The 17,714-nt window shown below is 36.7% G+C and overlaps 1 protein-coding gene across 14 annotated transcripts in view; it reads right to left on the bottom strand.

Moving 5' to 3' along the window:
- The window catches only part of TANC2 (tetratricopeptide repeat, ankyrin repeat and coiled-coil containing 2), a 471,963-nt gene that overhangs the window by 210,775 nt on the left and 243,474 nt on the right, over positions 1 to 17,714 (bottom strand). For all 14 annotated transcript variants that reach the window (XM_016932703.4, XM_016932704.4, XM_016932707.4 and 11 more), the window contains one exon: positions 16,565 to 16,751. In XM_016932703.4, the coding sequence (XP_016788192.3) occupies positions 16,565 to 16,751 (187 nt within the window). The remainder of the gene's footprint in view (positions 1 to 16,564; positions 16,752 to 17,714) is intronic.

The following is a 17,714-nucleotide window of genomic DNA, read 5'->3' as shown; positions in this document are numbered from 1 at the left end:
TGTCCATTTAATCTAAATTGTCAAATTTACTGACATTAAAATTGTTCATTTAAGTTTCTTCCCAGTGTAGAGAAAAAGAAAAATAAATTTAAAAAATAAAATTGTTTGTGACATTCCTTTAGTATTCTTTTAATGTCAGTGGGGCCTGTAATAATGTCTCTACCTCACCCTTAATAGCGGTAATTTGTATCTTCTTTTTTTGTCCTAGTCAGTACAGGTAGAGGTGTATTGATTTTACTGATTTTCTCAAAGCACCAGCTTTTAATTCATTGTTTTTCTCCACTGTTTTCTATTTAACTCATCTCTGCTCTGTATGATTTCCTACCTTCTGCTTACATTCGGTTGAACTTCTTATTTTTCTAGTTTAATTGGAAATTCAGTTCATTGATTTAAAAACTTGCTTTCTAAAAAAAGCTCTTAATGCTATAAATTTCCTCCTAAGCTCTTCTTTAGGTATATTCCACAAATTTTGATACGTTTTGTTTTCACTGATATTTATTTAAAATATTGTTAAATTTCCACCTTCTTTTGACTGGAGCATTATTTAGAAATGTGTTATTTAATTTCCAAAGATTTGTGAAATTTCCTGATATTTTTCTATTACTGATTTCTAGTTTAATCACACTGTGGTCAGAGAACATTGTTTAGTTTGAGTCCACTTAAGTTTATTAAGACTTGTCTTACAGACCAGAATATGGTCTGTCTTGGTGAACCTTCTAAAAAGGAATCTGTACTCTGTTGTTTTTGGGTGGACTACTGAACTATTTTTACTCACAACACTTCTGATACCATATGTGTGAGTTTTTGCTGCCACCCAACAATCAATTTGCCAATTATCTGGACACCAACTGGTGCCCTACGATTCATATGAATTCTAACACTAACTACCCAGAGTTAGCACAGACTCCACAGGTTAAGGGCTTACTTCCACAAGGCTGTCCTCACTTTGCATGCCAGCTGCAAGTCCCAGGTTGTCATCTGTATTTCTGACCAATTGGCTATAGAGTGGGGATTCACACAACCTCCTCGAGTTCAATAATTTGCTGGAATGGTTCACAGGACTCAGGAATGCACTTTACTTACTATTACTGTTTTATTATAAAGGGTACAACTCAGGAATAACCAAATGGAAGAGGGGCAGAGGGCAGGTATGAAAGTGTGTGGAGCTGGCCGGGCATGGTGGCTCAGGCCTGTAATTCCAGCACTTTGGGAGGCCGAGATGGGTGGATCACTTGAGGTCAGGAGTTCCAGACCAGCCTGGCCAACATGGTGAAACCCCGTCTCTACTAAAAATACAAAAATTAGCTGGGTGTTATGGCACGTGCCTGTGATCCCAGCTACTACAGAGGCTGAGGCATGAGAATCACTTAAACCCAGCAGGTGGAGGCTGCAGTGAGCCGAGATCGCACCATTGCACTCCAGCTTGGGCAACAGAGCAAGACCCTGTCTCAAAATAAAATAAAATAGGCCAGGAGCGGTGGCTCATGCCCATAATCCCAGCACTTTGGGAGGCCGAGGCAGGCAGATCATGAGGTCAGGAGATTGAGACCATCCTGGCTAACACGATGAAACGCCATCTCTACTAACAAAATACAAAAAATTAGCTGGGCGTGGTGGCGGACGCCTGTAGTCCCAGCTGCTCGGGAGGCTGAGGCAGGAGAATGGCGTGAACCCAGGAGGTGGAGCTTGCAGTGAGCTGATACCACACCACTGAACTCCAGCCTGGGCAACAGAGTGAGACTCCGTCTCAGAAAAAAAAAAAATAAATAAAATAAAAATAAAACAAAACAAAACAAAATAAAATAAAATAAAAGTGTGGCGCCTCCATCCCTTTTCCTGGCATGCCTTTTCCAGTACCTTGGTGTGTTCATTAATCCAGAGGCTCTCTGAACCCCATCATTTAGGGTGTTTTTAAAATGGAGGTTTCACTACTTAGGCATGATTAAATAATTGGTCACTGTTGATTAACTCAATCTCTAGCCTCTCTCCCCTCCCTGAAGTCTGGAGTGGGGCTAAAAGTGTAACCGTAGTCATCCCCTGGTCTTTCTGGTGACCATTCCCTATCCTGAAGCTATCTAGGGGCCTGCCAAGATGCTCCTATGACTCGGAAAATTCAAAGGTATTTAGGAACCCTGTGTCAGGAACCAGGGACAAAGACCAAATAGACATATTTTTTATTATCACATTGTTCAATAAAAGACGATTAGGTCAAGTTGGTTGATGGAATGGTTTAGATCCTCTATATGTTAATTGGTTCTCTACTTGTTCTATCAGCTACTGAGAGATGAATGCTGAAATCTGATTATGGATTTCTCTCATTTTGAAGTTCTGTTAGTTGCATAAACATTTAGGTTATTTCCTCTTGATAAACTGATCCATTCATCATTATGAAACGACTTTCAATTGTAGATCATTCCTGTTCTTAAATCTATTTTGATATTTTTTGTTCTGAAATGGGTAGAGGGAAATAATGAGCATGCATTATGGTCTCTAGGACTACATGGAGCAGCAAGGACCTAAATCTTTGTTTACTAACCCTTTCTAAGGCTTTTTGGGAGGTTACAACTGACTACCAACTTGAAGGACTGGATTTAGAACCTACCCTCTCAGGAAAGAATTGAGAGCATCGTTGCATCATCTTCCCAGGGTGAGACCAGATACTCAGAGGATACTACTGGATCAATGTGGTACAAGGGTTGGACTGTACAGGGTTTGGCATCTGCTATTCTCTGAATGTTTGTGTCCCCCAGCAAATTCATGTGTTGAAACTTACAATCTCCAATGTGATAGTATTAAAGGTTCTGGCCTTTGGGGGTTGATTAGGTCCTCACAAATGGGATTAGTACCTGTATAAAACAGGCCTGAGGAAGCATGTCTGCCTATTCAGCCATGTGAAGCCACAGCAAAGGCTTCAGCTACAAGGGATGAGCCCTCACCAGATATCAAATCTGCTGGTGCCTTGATCTTGGACTTCCCAGCCTCCAGAACTGTGAGTAATAAATGTCAATTGCTTGTAAATTACCCAAGCTAAAATAATTTGTTATAGCCATTTGAATGGACTAAAGCAGAATCCTAGATATAGTCACCTGCCAGTTGTTTGGCCAAAGTGGCCTTCACAATGATTTGAACAATTCTCATGGGTTGGAGTTAGGTCTGTGTTACTAATGCCTCTGGCTTCAGACTGAGGGATTGGCTACAAGGGCTGCTCCGAGTCATTTGTGTTGATCCTGGGCACAAGTCAATCAATACCTTACCTCATGTGCATGCTATACAGTCTGTCTCCTCTGTCCCTGGACTTCTCTATTGTCACTGAGACATAAGATATAGTAGGGCTACTGGTTTTGTGCAATAGGGAGAATAAGGGAGATAATACTCACCAGGCTGTGACCAATACAGGAAGGGAGTTAGCAGAAAAATCCTCTTTGGAGTCTCCTTTCCATGGTTCAGAGACATGTGGTCTCTCACCTCTGCCAGCTCTGTAGTATCTTCCCTTACATTTTTTCTCTTTCCTTTCCTGTCTCACTCCCCCTTTCCTTCACGCTTGCTTCCCTGGCTTGTACTCTGTTAAAAAGGTCTTAACATATAAACTTTTGTCTCAGGCTCTGTTTTCTAAGAAATATATGCTAAGGCAGTCCTGGTGCTGAAAATGTTGGGAACCAGGGGCTAGATATTCTTAAAGCTAATTTAAATGTTCAAGTCATTATTAAGTTATCATATTATTTCAGCATGTTGCCAAAACTATTCATTTTAATGAAAACTTCATTTCACATATTCAGTCTTTCAGTAATAGCCCAATGGTTCTTAAACTTTTTGCCACCAAATACAATGTTGCACCTTCCCCAATGAGATTTGTATGAATTCCACAGCATGTTTTATAATTATTTCTAAATGTATTCATTGACAGTATATAGTTGTATATATTTATATTATGTGTCTGTATTGTTTAAATAAATGTATACTTATCCTGATTTCTGGAAGTTGTCTTATTAAAATATACTTAAGTCTTTTTCATTCACTAAAATCTGACTGAAATATAATTTCATTTGGTCAGCTGGCTCTGTAATTCTTAGTTGGAAGCTTGGAGTTACATGGCTACATGGGTTGTACACTGAAAGCTAGAGAATGCAAGCTCCTGCTTCCCAGAGGACTTGTCTAAGTGTAAAGTGTCTGTTATTTAATTCCTTGCCTTTTGTGGTGTTTTCTTTGTGTGTCCTAGCAGATGCTTCTGTCTTTAGGTACCATGTCACAGTTGGCTAAGATGTACTTGTCTCTGTGTATTCTAACCCTGGTATATATGCCAGAAACATAGCCCTTTTCTCTGACAGACCATGAGCACATACGGTAGGCTCCAAACACTGAAACATTACACTTGTAAAGGTCTGAGAGGGTAGTAATGGGTTTCACTATTTTCAATATTTCATAGACTTTATAAATAATCACATATTTATTGGTGACTAGTTAACTACAACATCAAGCCTCTGTAAACTTAGCTAGAATTATATCAAGGGTGACAATATTAGTTACCTTATTTTGAACATAAGTGTTAGCAGATATATGTCTCATAAATTAAAAATGAGCAACTATTGAATAATGAATAGAGTAATGCTGACAGATTTGTTGAAAACATGAGATCTATCAATAAAAATGATGAAAGTAGTCCTGATAGGTGGTAGAAAGTTTTGAGTTAATTTGTGGCACAAAGACACAATTATTCATTTGGTCTATGGACCTTATTTAAGTGCTACATTTCATAGTAAGAAGGGCTTTTAAAAGCAAAGAGGGTCGGGCACGGTGGCTCATGCCTATAATCCCAGCACTTTGAGAGGCTGAAGTGGGAGTATCGTTTGAGGCCAGGAGTTCAAAGACCAGCCTGGGCAATATAGTGAGACCCTGTTTCTATAAAATAATAAATAAACAGAATAAAAACAAAGAGCAGGAGGACATTCTATTTTCCTAATGTAAGCACTGATGTTATTTTGCATTTTTGTTGTATTATTTGCACAAACCAAACATATCTGTCATTACATGGCTCACTTGTCTTTCCACCTAGGTATTTCTTCAAGCACCATTCCTTCTGCTTGAATGAACATATTTCTATAGCTATTTTTATGTATGGCAATATAGATGATATCCAATTATAGATAATCTAATAATATCAAAAGAACACAGGAAGAAGCTCAGCAGGAATTATGAAAGTCGTTTTGCCAAAATTAATCATAGAGAACTTAAGAGAACAAAGTTAGTCAATGGAGAATTCTAATCTCATTCAAAATCCAATAAAGTTTCATCTTGTACCCAACAGTCACTCTAAGCACTGCCAAAAAATGAATTTAAAAAATGCCAGGTGTTCTCAGCAAACTATCACAAGGACAGAAAACCAAACACTGCATGTTCTCACTCATAGGTGGGAACTGAACAATGAGAACACTTGGACACAGGGTGGGGAACATCACACACCGGGGCCTGTTGTGGGGTGGGGGGCTGGAGGAGGGATAGCATTAGGAGAAATACCTAATGTAGATGACGAGTTAATGGGTGCAGCAAACCAACACGGCACATGTATACCTATGTAACAGACCTGCATGTTGTGCACATGTACCCTAGAACTTAAAGTATAATAAAAGAAAACAAAACAACTACAACAAAATGCCAGGTGAGCCTTTCATTCCCTCCTCCCCCATCATTAAGCTTTCCTTCTTTTTATACATTTATTGAGCATCTACTATGTACCATGTGCCAGTCACTGGACTAAATGCTACAGATAAAAAATGAACATGGCAGTTTCTGCTAACAAGAAATTAACAGTCAATGGGGGAAACGTAGACTCAAAAACTATGCATAATACCATGTGTTAAATTTAATAATACAGATAGGCACAGGTATTACTGGGAAAGTGGAGTAATAATATGTCCTGAATAGCAGTTGGAAGTGCAGAGCTGAGGAAAGGTGGGAGGAGTAGTAGTGGTGGTGACAGAACACTTCTCAGCTGGATTTACGATAAAAGATTAGAGGAGATAATCTATTATCTCCTCTAATGTTGGGAGGAGAGAGGATATCATAGTAAGAATGATCATTGTGAACAAAATCACAGAAATGAAAAAAAAAACTATTGCCGCTAGAACAATAAATCCAAGGCAAAAAGAAGTGGGAGAGAAGGCTGGGGAAACTGGCCATCACCAGATCATGAGGGCCTAGGTCAAAGGAAGCCTATCAATCTACAAAATGTAAATTCATTTACCTATAAGTCTTACAGGCAAATGAGAGCCAAAAGAGTGATATGGTCAGACTTTGTTTTCAAGAAGTTCACTTTATCTTTTAGGTAACCGGGAGTCAAATGAGTAATTGATTTTCAATTAATTTACTTTGGTTGCTGAGTGAAAAACAACAGAAAGAACAAGATGAAAAGTAGACAAAAAGATCTGTATTAATCTAAGTCTGAGATAATGAGGACCATTGAAGCAATACTATGAAGGATGAAAATAAAATACAGGGATGAGAAATACAAAGAGAGGGAGGAGGCAAGGGCTCCTCTCAGGTATCTGTCTTAGGTTCCTGGGTAGGTAGGGATGCCATTATAAAAGGATATTTTGGATAATTTTATGCTAAAAAATTTTTAAAAGATTAAAAACTACAAGGAAACTGATCCAAAAAGAAAAAGAAAACCTAAAATGTTCTATAGTATTAAACATAATACATAGAAACAGTAGTTAAAATTGAAATGTACATTTATTGCATGAAGACAGTGCCCTGATTATTTTAAGAGCAAATCTGACTAAATATTCAAGAAACAGATAATTCCAATCTTCCACAAACTATTTCAGAGGATAGAAAAAAAGGTTACTCTTTATCACATTGTGTTGCTCTATGTTATTTACTCAAAATGTTTAGTTATTTAATAATTACATCCCTATAAAGACTTCTTACATAAACCACAATTTAGATATTATGCTAAATCCCGAGAGTAAATAAAAAGTAGGAGACATAAATCTTGACATTAAGAAGCTTACATAAAGAAAATAAATATATAACTATAAGTAACTATACTGGTTATTGGCAATGAGTCTCACAAGTGTAGAGGAGGGAGGTAGATAGTGCAGAAATCCAGAGAAGGGAGGGATAATCAGAGTCTGCTTCATGAAGAAAGTAAGATTTGGTTTGTGTGATTATTCTTGGACATGTGTCCATGATGAAAAGAATGTAATAAACAGAGAAATTGTGGAACCAAAAATCAGAGCTCGAAATACGAAATAGGAGTCAAGGAACAGAGAGAGTCATCCCAGCAGGGAAAGCAGACTGAGAAAGACGACAATAGAAAGGCTGAGAGTCAGCCTTGGGGAGTATTTATATTTGGATGAGCTCAACCTATTTTATAAGGCTAACATAATCCTTGATAGCAAAACCTGACAATTGCAGAACCAGAGAGGAGAATTTCAAGCAAATCTCACTCATGGATATAGATTCAAAAATCCTAAACAAAGTGTTAGAAAATAAGTTGATTTATTTAAAAATGTATCATAACTACACGTGGTTCTAGGAATGCAAAATCAGGTTAACATTTGAAAAATTAATGTAGTTTACACCATTGAGAGAATAAAGGAGAAGAACTATTTCATCACCTCAACAGATATTTGTAAAAGCATTTGAAAAAATTAATATTCGTTTATGGTTAAAAATACATAACAAACTGGAAATAAACATTTTAAAAACCTGATAATGATGTCTACAAACATCTACAGGAACATAATACTTAATAGCGAAATACTGAAAGCATTCCTTTAGGCGGAGAGCGGTGGCTCACGCCTGTAATCCCAGCACTTTGGGAGGCCAAGGCAGGTGGATCACGAGGTCAGGAGTTCGAGACCAGCCTGGCCAACATAGGGAAACCCTGTCTCTACTAAAAAAACAAAAAATTAGCCAGGCATGGTGGTGCGTGCCTGTAATCCCAGCCACTCGGGAGGCTGAGGCAGGAGAATCACTTGAACTCGGGAGGTGGAGGTTGCAGCAAACTGAGATTGCACCACTGCACTCCAGCCCAGGCCACAGTGTGAGACTCCATCTCAAAACAAACAAACAAAACAAACAAACAAACAAAAAGGATTCCTTTAAAAATCAGTTACAAGATAAAGATGACTGCTTCCATCACTATAATTCAATGTGCCAGAAAATTAGCTGGTACAACAAGGAAAAAAAAAAGAAGTGTGGCCGGGTGCAGTGGCTCATGCCTGTAATCCCAGCACTTTTGGAGGCTGAGGCGGGCGGATTGCTTGAGCCCAGGAGTTCAAGACCAGCCTCGGCAATATGTTAAAATCCTGTCTCTACAAAAAAAACTACAAAAATTAGCTGGGTGTGGTGGCATGCGCCTGTAGTCCCAGATGCTCAGGAGACTGAAGAGGGAGGATCACTTCAGCAGGAGTTTGAGGTGGAGGTTGCAGTGAGCTAAGATTGCAACACTGCACTCCAGCCTGGGAAACAGAGAGACTCTGTCTCAAAAAAATTGAAAAAAAAATTAGGAAGAAATCAATCAATCAATAAATAATACATGATATAAGGATAGGTAAGGAAAACATAAAAATGTCATTATTTGCAAACAATATGGTTGTATATGTAGAAAACCACAAAAAAACTATAAATTATTTATTAAGAGACTTTGCTGCAGTGCTGAATACAATACACAAATCTCTACATATTTCTATGCAATAGGTAAGAAGTATAATGAAAAAGACATAACACTGACAAATGCATAAAAATATAAAGCATCTAGGAAAAAAGATTTTTGAAAGGATATACCAGACCCTATTGAAAAATTAGAACATTTTATTGAAAGATATTAAAGAAGCTCTAAATGAAAGAGATAAAAAATATATTCCTGGATTAGAAGATTTAATATTGGAAACGGTTGTAAATTCATCACTCATTGATCTATGGTTTCAATGCAATTCTAATAAAAATCTCAAAAGGGGTTCTTCATGAATTTGGCAAATTGATTCTTAAGTTTATTTGGGAGAAGAAAGGGTACAGAATAGCCGAGAATCCTCAAGATGATGATCAAGTTAGGGGACTTTGTTTACCAAGTATCAAGACTTATAGCGGTTGTAATTAAGACAGTACAATATTGTTATAAGGAGAGACTGATTTACCAATGGATTGAATAAAAGCTCAGAAAAAGACCTAGAATAAAAGCTCAGAAAAAGACCTAGACATTTATGCTTTTGGCAGCAATACACTGCATGCGAACATGGTAATGCAACCAGTTATTTGTATAGAAAAACATAAATTTGTACTCTTGTACCAATTCTAGGTGATTTTAAGGACTTAAATGACAAAGCAAAGTTTCACAAAAATATAAAATACAAAGGAAAAAACAAAAAAACTTGACTACATTAAAATTAAGGCTTCCTATTAAAAAAAGATTTCCTTCAAATCTGTAAGGAAAAGAAAAATCACATTAGGAAATGAGCAAAAACTTGAACAGGTATTTCACAAAAGAGGAAACCTAATTGGCTAATAAAGATGTGAAAAGATTGTTTAACCTCATCAGTAATCAAGAAAACACAAATTAATATCACAATTAGATAACTTTCATATCATCCAGATTGGCAAAATGAAGCCTGACAATATCAAACATGGGAAAGATCTATAGCAAATGGAACATTTTATAGTATATTGCTAGTGGCAGTATAAACTGGTATAGTTTCATAAAAGATGAAATTATTTTATAAAGTTGAAAGAGACACATTTCTAATAATCTGACAATTTCACTTCTAACATTCCGAATCATACATATGACTAATGACACAAGCCCAAGAATAATCACAGCAGCACTATTTGCAAGAGCAAAAATCTGGAAACAACTCAACTTTTCATCAACAGAATGAATAAACAAATGTGCTATATTCATACAGTAGAATATGATATGGCAATAAAAACAAGCAGACTAAAATGCAACAACATGAATGTATCTGAGGTACATAACAGTAAGCACAAAAGAAATTTGTGGCTGAGCGTGGTGGCTCATGCCTGTAATCCCAGCACTTTGGGAGGCTGAGGCAGGCAGATCACGAGGTCAGGAGATCAAGACTATTCTGGCTAACACAGTGAAACCCCGTCTCTACTAAAAATACAAAAAATTAGCCAAGCGTGGTGGCGGGTGCCTGTAGTCCCAGCTACTCGGGAGGCTGAGGCAGGAGAATGGCATGAACCCGGGAGGTGGAGCTTGCAGTGAGCCGAGACTGCGCAACCGCACTCCAGCCTGGGCAAAAGTGCGAGACTCTGTCTCAAAAAAAAAAAAAAAAGAAAAGAAAAAAAAAAAGAAATTTGCATAAATATGCTTTCAGGTATATGAAATTGAAAACATGAGATCTAAATAATAAATTATTTAGGGATACAAATGTGGCAAAATCATGAAAGAAAGTACTGGAATGATAATCACAAAATTCAGATGACCTCTCAGGGTAGGGTATGAATAGAGAAATGGGAAGAGATACAGAAGAAGGCTTTAGCATATAATACAGGTCATTTTTGTTATAGGGTAAGAGAGGTAGTCAGGTATTTGCTATATTCTTATTGTCTATACCATATACATATTAATAAATATTCTTTTAAAAATGTTTTACTGTGGTAAAATATACACGACATAAAATTATTTTAGCCATTTTTAAGTGTATAATTCAGGGGCACTAAGTATATTCACAATGTTGTACAAACATCAACATTATCCATCTCTAGAACTTTTCATCATCCCCAACTGAAATTCTGTATCCATTAAACAATAACTTCCTATTTCCACATCCCACCAACTTCCCACGCCGCTGCAGCCCCACTCAGTATTCTCTATTCTACTTTTTGTCTCTATGATTTAGCTACTCTGGTATTCCATTTATATGAGTGGAATCATATATATCATACAATCCTTTTGTGTCTGGCTTAACTCAGCATAACATTTTCAAAGTTCATCCATGTTGTAGCATACATCAGAATTTCATTTCTTTTTAAGGTGAATAATATTTCATTGCATGTATATATCATATTTTGTTTGTCCAGTCATCTGTCCATATTCATTTGTATTATTTCCACTTTTTGGCCGTTGTGAAAATGCCACTATGAACATCAGCATACAAGTATCTGTCCAAATCCTTCCTTTCAATACTTTCAGGTATATACCTAGAAGAGAAATTGCTGGATCATATGGCAATTCTATGTTGAACTTTTTGGAGAACTGCCATACTCTTTTCCACAGCAGCTGCATCATTTACATTCCCAGCAGCAATGTATGAGAATTCCAATTTCTCCACATCCTTGCCAACACTTGTTATGTTCCACTTTCTTTTTATAATCGTCATCCTAATGGGTATAAAGTAGTGTTTTATTGTGGTTTTGGTTTGCGTTTCCCTAATGACTAGTAATGTTGAATATCTTTTCATGTGTCTATTGGCCATTTGTATATCTTCTCTGGAGAAACGTCTATGTAAGTCTTTTTCCCATTTTTGAAATGGTTTGTTGTTGTTGAGTTGTAGGGGTTCTTTATATATTTTGGATATTAATCCCTTATCAGATACATTATTTCCAATATCTGTGGGTTGTCTTTTTGCTCTCTTTTTTTTCTTTTTGAGATGAAGTCTTGCTCTGTCGCTCAGGTTGGAGTGCAGTGGTGTGATCTCAGCTCACTGCAACCTCTGCTTCCCAGCTTCAAGTGATTCTCCTGCCTCCTGAGTAGGTGGGATTACAGGCTTGTGCCACCATGCCTAATTTTTATATCTTTAGTAGAGATGGGGGTCTCGCTATGTTGGCCAGGCTGGTCTTGAACTCCTGAGCTCAGGTGATCCACCTGCCTCCGCCTCCCAAAGTTGTGTAACCTGTCCCAAAGTTACAGGTGTGAGCCACAGTGCCCGGCCTTTTTGCTCTCTTGATAGTATCATTTGATGCACAAAAGTTTTAAATTTATGTCAAGTCCAATGTATTATTTTCTTCTGTTGCCTGTGCTTTTGGTTCATATCCAAGGAATCAATACCAAATGCAATGTCCAAAGATTTCCTCCTATGTTCTCTGTTCCTCTCCTATATCCAATCCATGAATACAGGATGTCTTTCTATTTAAGTCTTAAAAATGTCTTCTGCAATGTTTTGTAGTTTTCGGTGTATGAGGTTTTTTTTTGTTGTTTTTTTTTTGTTTTTTTTTTTTTGCCTCCTTGGTTAAATTTTGAGCAGTTTTACAGTTTTTAACTACTATGTTTAGGTCTTTAATCCATTTTAATTTTTGTATATGGTAGATGGTAAATGACCAACTTCATTCTTTTGCATGTCAATATTCAATTTTCCTAACGCTAATTGTTGAAAAGACTGTCCATGCCACATGGTCTTAGGACGCTTGTCAAAAACATTTGACCATATACGCAAGAGTTTATTTCTGGTCTCTTTATTTTCATTTATTTATTTATTTTTGAGACAGGGTCTTGCTCAGTTGCCCAGGCTAGAGTGCAGTGGCTTGATCTCAGCTCACTGCAACCTCTGCCTCCCAGGTTCAAGTGATTCTCCTGCCTCAGCCTCCCTAGTAGCTGGAATTACAGGCTCCTGCTACCACGCCTGGCTACTTTTTGTATTTCTAGTGGAGATGGGGTTTCACCATGTTGGCCAGGCTGGTCTCAAACTCCTGACCTCAACTGATCCGTCTGCCTTGGCTTCTCAAAGTGCTGGGATTACAGGCATGAGCCACTGCACCTGGCCCCCTATTTCTGGTCTCTTTATACTGCTTTGATTACTGTAGCTTTGTAATAAGTTTTGAAATCAGGAAATGTGAGTCCTCCAATTTTGCTCTTTTTCAAGATTGTTTTGGCTATTTAGGGTCCTTTAAGATTCCATATGACTTTTAGGATGAGTCTTTCTTTCTTTCTTCTTTAGGATGAGTCTTTCTTTCTTTCTTTCTTTTTTTTTTTTTTAGAAACAGAGTGTCGCTAGGTTTTCCAGGCTGGACTTGAACTCCTGGCTCAAATGATCCTCCTGCCTCAGCCTCCCAAGGAGCTGGGACTACAAGTTCACGCCACTATTCCCAGCTGGATGTTTCTATTTCTGCAAAGACTACTGTTGGGATTGTGATAGAGATTGATTTGAATCTGTAGATGGCTTTGATAAATATTGTTATCTTAACAATAGCAAGTCTTCCAATCCATGAAGACAGTATATCTTTCCATTTAAGTCTTAAAATTTCTTCTGCAATGTTTTGCAGTTTTCAATGTAGAATTTTTTTTTTTGCCTCCTTGGTTAAATTCATTCCTATTTTATTCTTTGTGATGCCACTGTAATGAAACTGTTTCCTTATTTTTCTTTTTGGATTTTTCATCTTTAGGATATACAAATACAACTTGTTTTGGTGTTGATTTTGTATCCTGCAACTTTGCTGTAAAAATATTTTTATTTACTCAGTATTTATTTAAAATGAATGAATCCACACACCGATGTGTATTTATGTAAGTTAGGGATACACTTTGCAGTCACGGCATTAACATTTGCCACAACTTCTAAACAAATAAATATGTATTTTTTATATCTACAGAAGGAAGCCAAATGTGGGAAAAATATTTACTTTTATTCTTTAATCATCCTCATTTTCCTTTGTCTTCTCAACTTTCATCATTTGTTGACCAACCTTTCCGCACCCCTTCCTTGGAACATGTGTCTCCCTTGGCTTTGGTGGCATTGCACTGCCCCAAGTTTTCTCCTATTTATCTGACTACTTTTTTTTTGGTGTCCACTGGCTCATTCTTCTCCCGCTTCCAATTCCCTGCTCTTTGAATGTGCTCTAAGATTTTGTGCTCAGTCCTCTGTTTTCTTCTCTTTGGATTTGCCTTCTTTAGATTATTCTTTTCCCAAAACTTCACCTATTTCCATTTGAATGACTCCCTTAACAAGTATACAATAGGCAGTGAGCATATGAAGAGCTGCAGAACCTCTACACTAATCAAAGAAATGCATATTAAAATGAGACAATTTTATAACCATCAGATTTACTAAAATCAGAAAGTCAGATGACACAGGTCTATAATCGCATATATGAAACTCTGAAGATGTGTTTCAAAATACAGAATGTCTCATATTTTAAAAAAGTAAAAAGGCACAGATACTGTATATGGCACAGGGAATAGTATCCTGTAACCAAGTATACTAACATTTCTACAATAAAATGTATAGATATTCATATTTAGTAGGATAAAGACTGTAAGTAGGCTCATCTTAGCTCAGGTAAGATTTTACAGCCAAATGAATTTGATGTAAATTTATATTTTAAAAAACTTATGGTTTTAAGAGTTTTCAGATTTTAGAACTGGGCTAGCTAGTGTCAACAAAGAACAAGAAAAGGGAAAAGAAGCTTTATATACTGCTGATGAGAATGTGAATTACTGTAACTATTCTGGATAATAATCTGGGAGTACTTCATGAAGTTAAATAATCATATGCCTCATGACTCGGTAATTCCAGTCCTAGGTATAAACTCCAGAAAAGGTTTGTACAAATGGTAGAGGAGTTGGAAGCAACCTAAGTGTTCGCAGGTAAAATGTGAAGAATATTTACATCATCAGAAGCAAGAAATTTGGTGTTCATATAGATTTCAAAAAGCAGAATAAGATCTGTATTAACATGCCACTTTATAAATTAAAATCACAAACATACACAAAAAACAACATATAATATTCAAGGACACATTAATATTCAAGGACTTATATAAATATAATAGTATGGCTGCAATGAAATGGGATTGAGGATAAAGGGAAAAGTAATAAACTGAGAGGAGCTTTGTACAGACCAATCTGTATATACTGAGGAGTATTATTAATTCAGCTCTCTGCACCTGGGGCCCAGAGCGAGAGAGGAAAAAACATAATCACTTTTGTCTACCTATGTATAAATATAAACCCATACATTCACATGTGCAATATCATAGATGATGGAACACATTCATTCCCCATTTATGCTCTGCTCCTAAATACTTAATTGGGGTTGGCATATACTATAATTTTGGGAGTCTGAAGAGAAACCTAGCCATAAATAACTTTTAATTAAAATTATTCTTATTACCACCTATGTTCTTTCCTCTTCTTTATTCTACATAAAGCTGCTGGAGACTATGACACTGTCATCATCTGGTTGTTAGGTAGAAAAGGAATACCCAGAAATGCCATTTATGTTTTGGACAGAAGCCCAATTTCCATTTTATCTTCTCACAGAGTATAGATATATAGCTTTATACTATTTTTAAATTCTTATTTCTGACTAGAAAATGTACACAGACTTATTTGTCAAAAGGAGTCTATTGGTAACTCCATTATTAAAGGAAATGCAATTTTTTTAGCATTTTGTAAATGACAATGGTATAGAATAATGTTCAATGTCTGAATCATTATACAACTTGATAGCCATAAAAACTGAGAAGCTCCAGAACTATGTTCTTCCCCTACTCTTCTTATCTCCATACCTAACTATAAGAAGAGCATTAGAACAGTGTCCCAAAGAGTAATCACAATACTTTAATATTTTCTAGTTGTCAAAATGCATTAATAGGAAATATTACTCAAGAAAGATCACTCAAAATTTTGAATATGATGAAAGATTTCCTGAGCTAGAAATATCCTATGATTTTCATAGCAAGAGGTGTTGAATCATAACAATACATATAAATGATGATGGCCTATCTCCTGAACATGAATGAGCCTCCAACAGTCCACGTCTGGCTCTGATGAAATGTTTACCTAGAGTCTACCGGAGATAATAAATTACATAATGTCCCGATCAGCATTGCCTTTATCAGAGTGGTTTTAGTTTCTGCTGCAAACTGCTAATTGGGTTGAAGATTATTTAGATATATTTCTAGGACTAAGTAGTCAACTAGGATCTTTGGTAAAAAAAAAAAAAGGTATTAGAAAATTCACAAGGGGAAAATTAAATGGAAAATTTCTTTGCTTGAATACTTCTAAGTTTCAAGTTCTCTTTATGCCCAAGCTTGCCATAAAAATGTATTCGTATAAGGTTTCAAATCATAAGCAAAGAAATACCATTTTTCTACTTTGCAGAAGGTAAAAAACAGGGCTGTCTTATTGACAAGAAGAAAAACAAAGTCTAAAGGGGCTCCCAAAACTAATTAAATAACTAATATATGGTTTGCACAAATAGACCCAGAACAACTCAAATCATAACTCTTTCTCCACTTAATCTAATCTCACCTTTCTTTCATAAAACTCTCGACTATACCAGTAAGGAATGAACTTTTTCTGAACTACTTCTGTTGGTAGATAGTTGATGTACGTGCATTTACAGGAAGAAGTGGACAGAAGTTTTTTTTTTAAATCCACTCCTTCTTATCAGGGAATATCCTGATAAGGAGTGGTTAAGTAGGGAGGAATACCTTTCATTTTGTTTACCCTTAGGTTTCTCTCTCCAGCATCATTAAAAAGACCAGGAAAGTCTTATATATACATCTCAACAATTCAAAAGCAGAATTTTTAAAAACCTTAAGCTTGTGTAATTATTTTAAAAAGGAAAAAAAGGACACAAAATTATCAATATAAAAACCAACTCACCAATGATGCCACTATCTCTGCTTTCAAGGGTAGAGGTTGGACTAGTAACAGCCCCATAGCTGCAGTCCTTGGCAGTTGCATTTGTACTGATGGGTGGGAGTGTAGAGCAGGGGCTACTGGCTGGTGGAGAGGCAGTGCTGCTAGTCAGAGTGGAACAAGGACTTATCCGCTGGGTGATTGCTGAGGTCTGAAAAATTGGAATCATGAATAAGTAAGATAACCTGATCAGCTGTTCAAGTATATTTTAAGATAAAATAAATGCTTTGATGAAAAAAAAAACTACATGCATAGCTTTTACATCTATTAGGCTCTATTTGTTTTTGCTTTCTTAGATAAGGACTTTGGGGTCTACAAATTAATGTGAAACTTGATGAACTTAACATTAACAGAGACTGCTGCCAGTTTTTCTGCCTACAAAATTTCCAGTGACAAGTACCCTATCATTGCCATTCATTAACAGAATAGAGAAATTTTTTATTAAGCACAAGTTCTCCCTGCTATTGCAAGTTTTCCTTGCAATCAATAAAACTTTTTGGAAGACCTGGAACTTTGCCTTGTTAATAATTTTCTTTCTTTCTTTTTTTTTTTTTTGAGACGGAGTTTCATTCTTGTTGCCCAGGCTGGAGTGCAATGGCACAATCTTGGCTCACTGTAACCTCCACCTCCCAGGTTCAAGCGATTCTCCTGCCTCAGCCTCCCAAATAGCTGGGATTATAGGCATGCGCCATCACACCTGGCTAGTTTTGTATTTTTAGTAGAGATGGGGTTTCACCATGTTGGCCAGGGTGGTCTCGAACTCCTGACCTCAGGTGATCCACCCGCCTCAACCTCCCAAAGTGCTGGGATTATAGGCGTGAGCCACTGGACCCAGCCAATAATTTTCTTTAGATGGAAGGGGAAAAAAAATCTCTACAGCTGGGAAGAAATAAAGTTCTTAATGCAAGGAAGTGTCTTTTCGATACATAGGCAGCTGTCCAGAGACAATACATGAATGCAGAGAAAAATGCCTTATTCTAAAAGTTTGTCTAATAAAACAGAATTAATATTAGTTTAATACAAACCTAAATAACTTCTCTGTAACAGCATTACAGCCTGAGATCACTCTGTATCCTGAATGATTCTTACACTTGAAGCTATTTACTTTTTAAGT

This window comes from Pan troglodytes, chromosome 19, assembly GCF_028858775.2.
Source record: "Pan troglodytes isolate AG18354 chromosome 19, NHGRI_mPanTro3-v2.0_pri, whole genome shotgun sequence".
Lineage (NCBI taxonomy): Eukaryota > Metazoa > Chordata > Mammalia > Primates > Hominidae > Pan > Pan troglodytes.
Note: the sequence above shows the minus strand (reverse complement) of the source record. Positions and strands in the feature narration are given on the sequence as shown.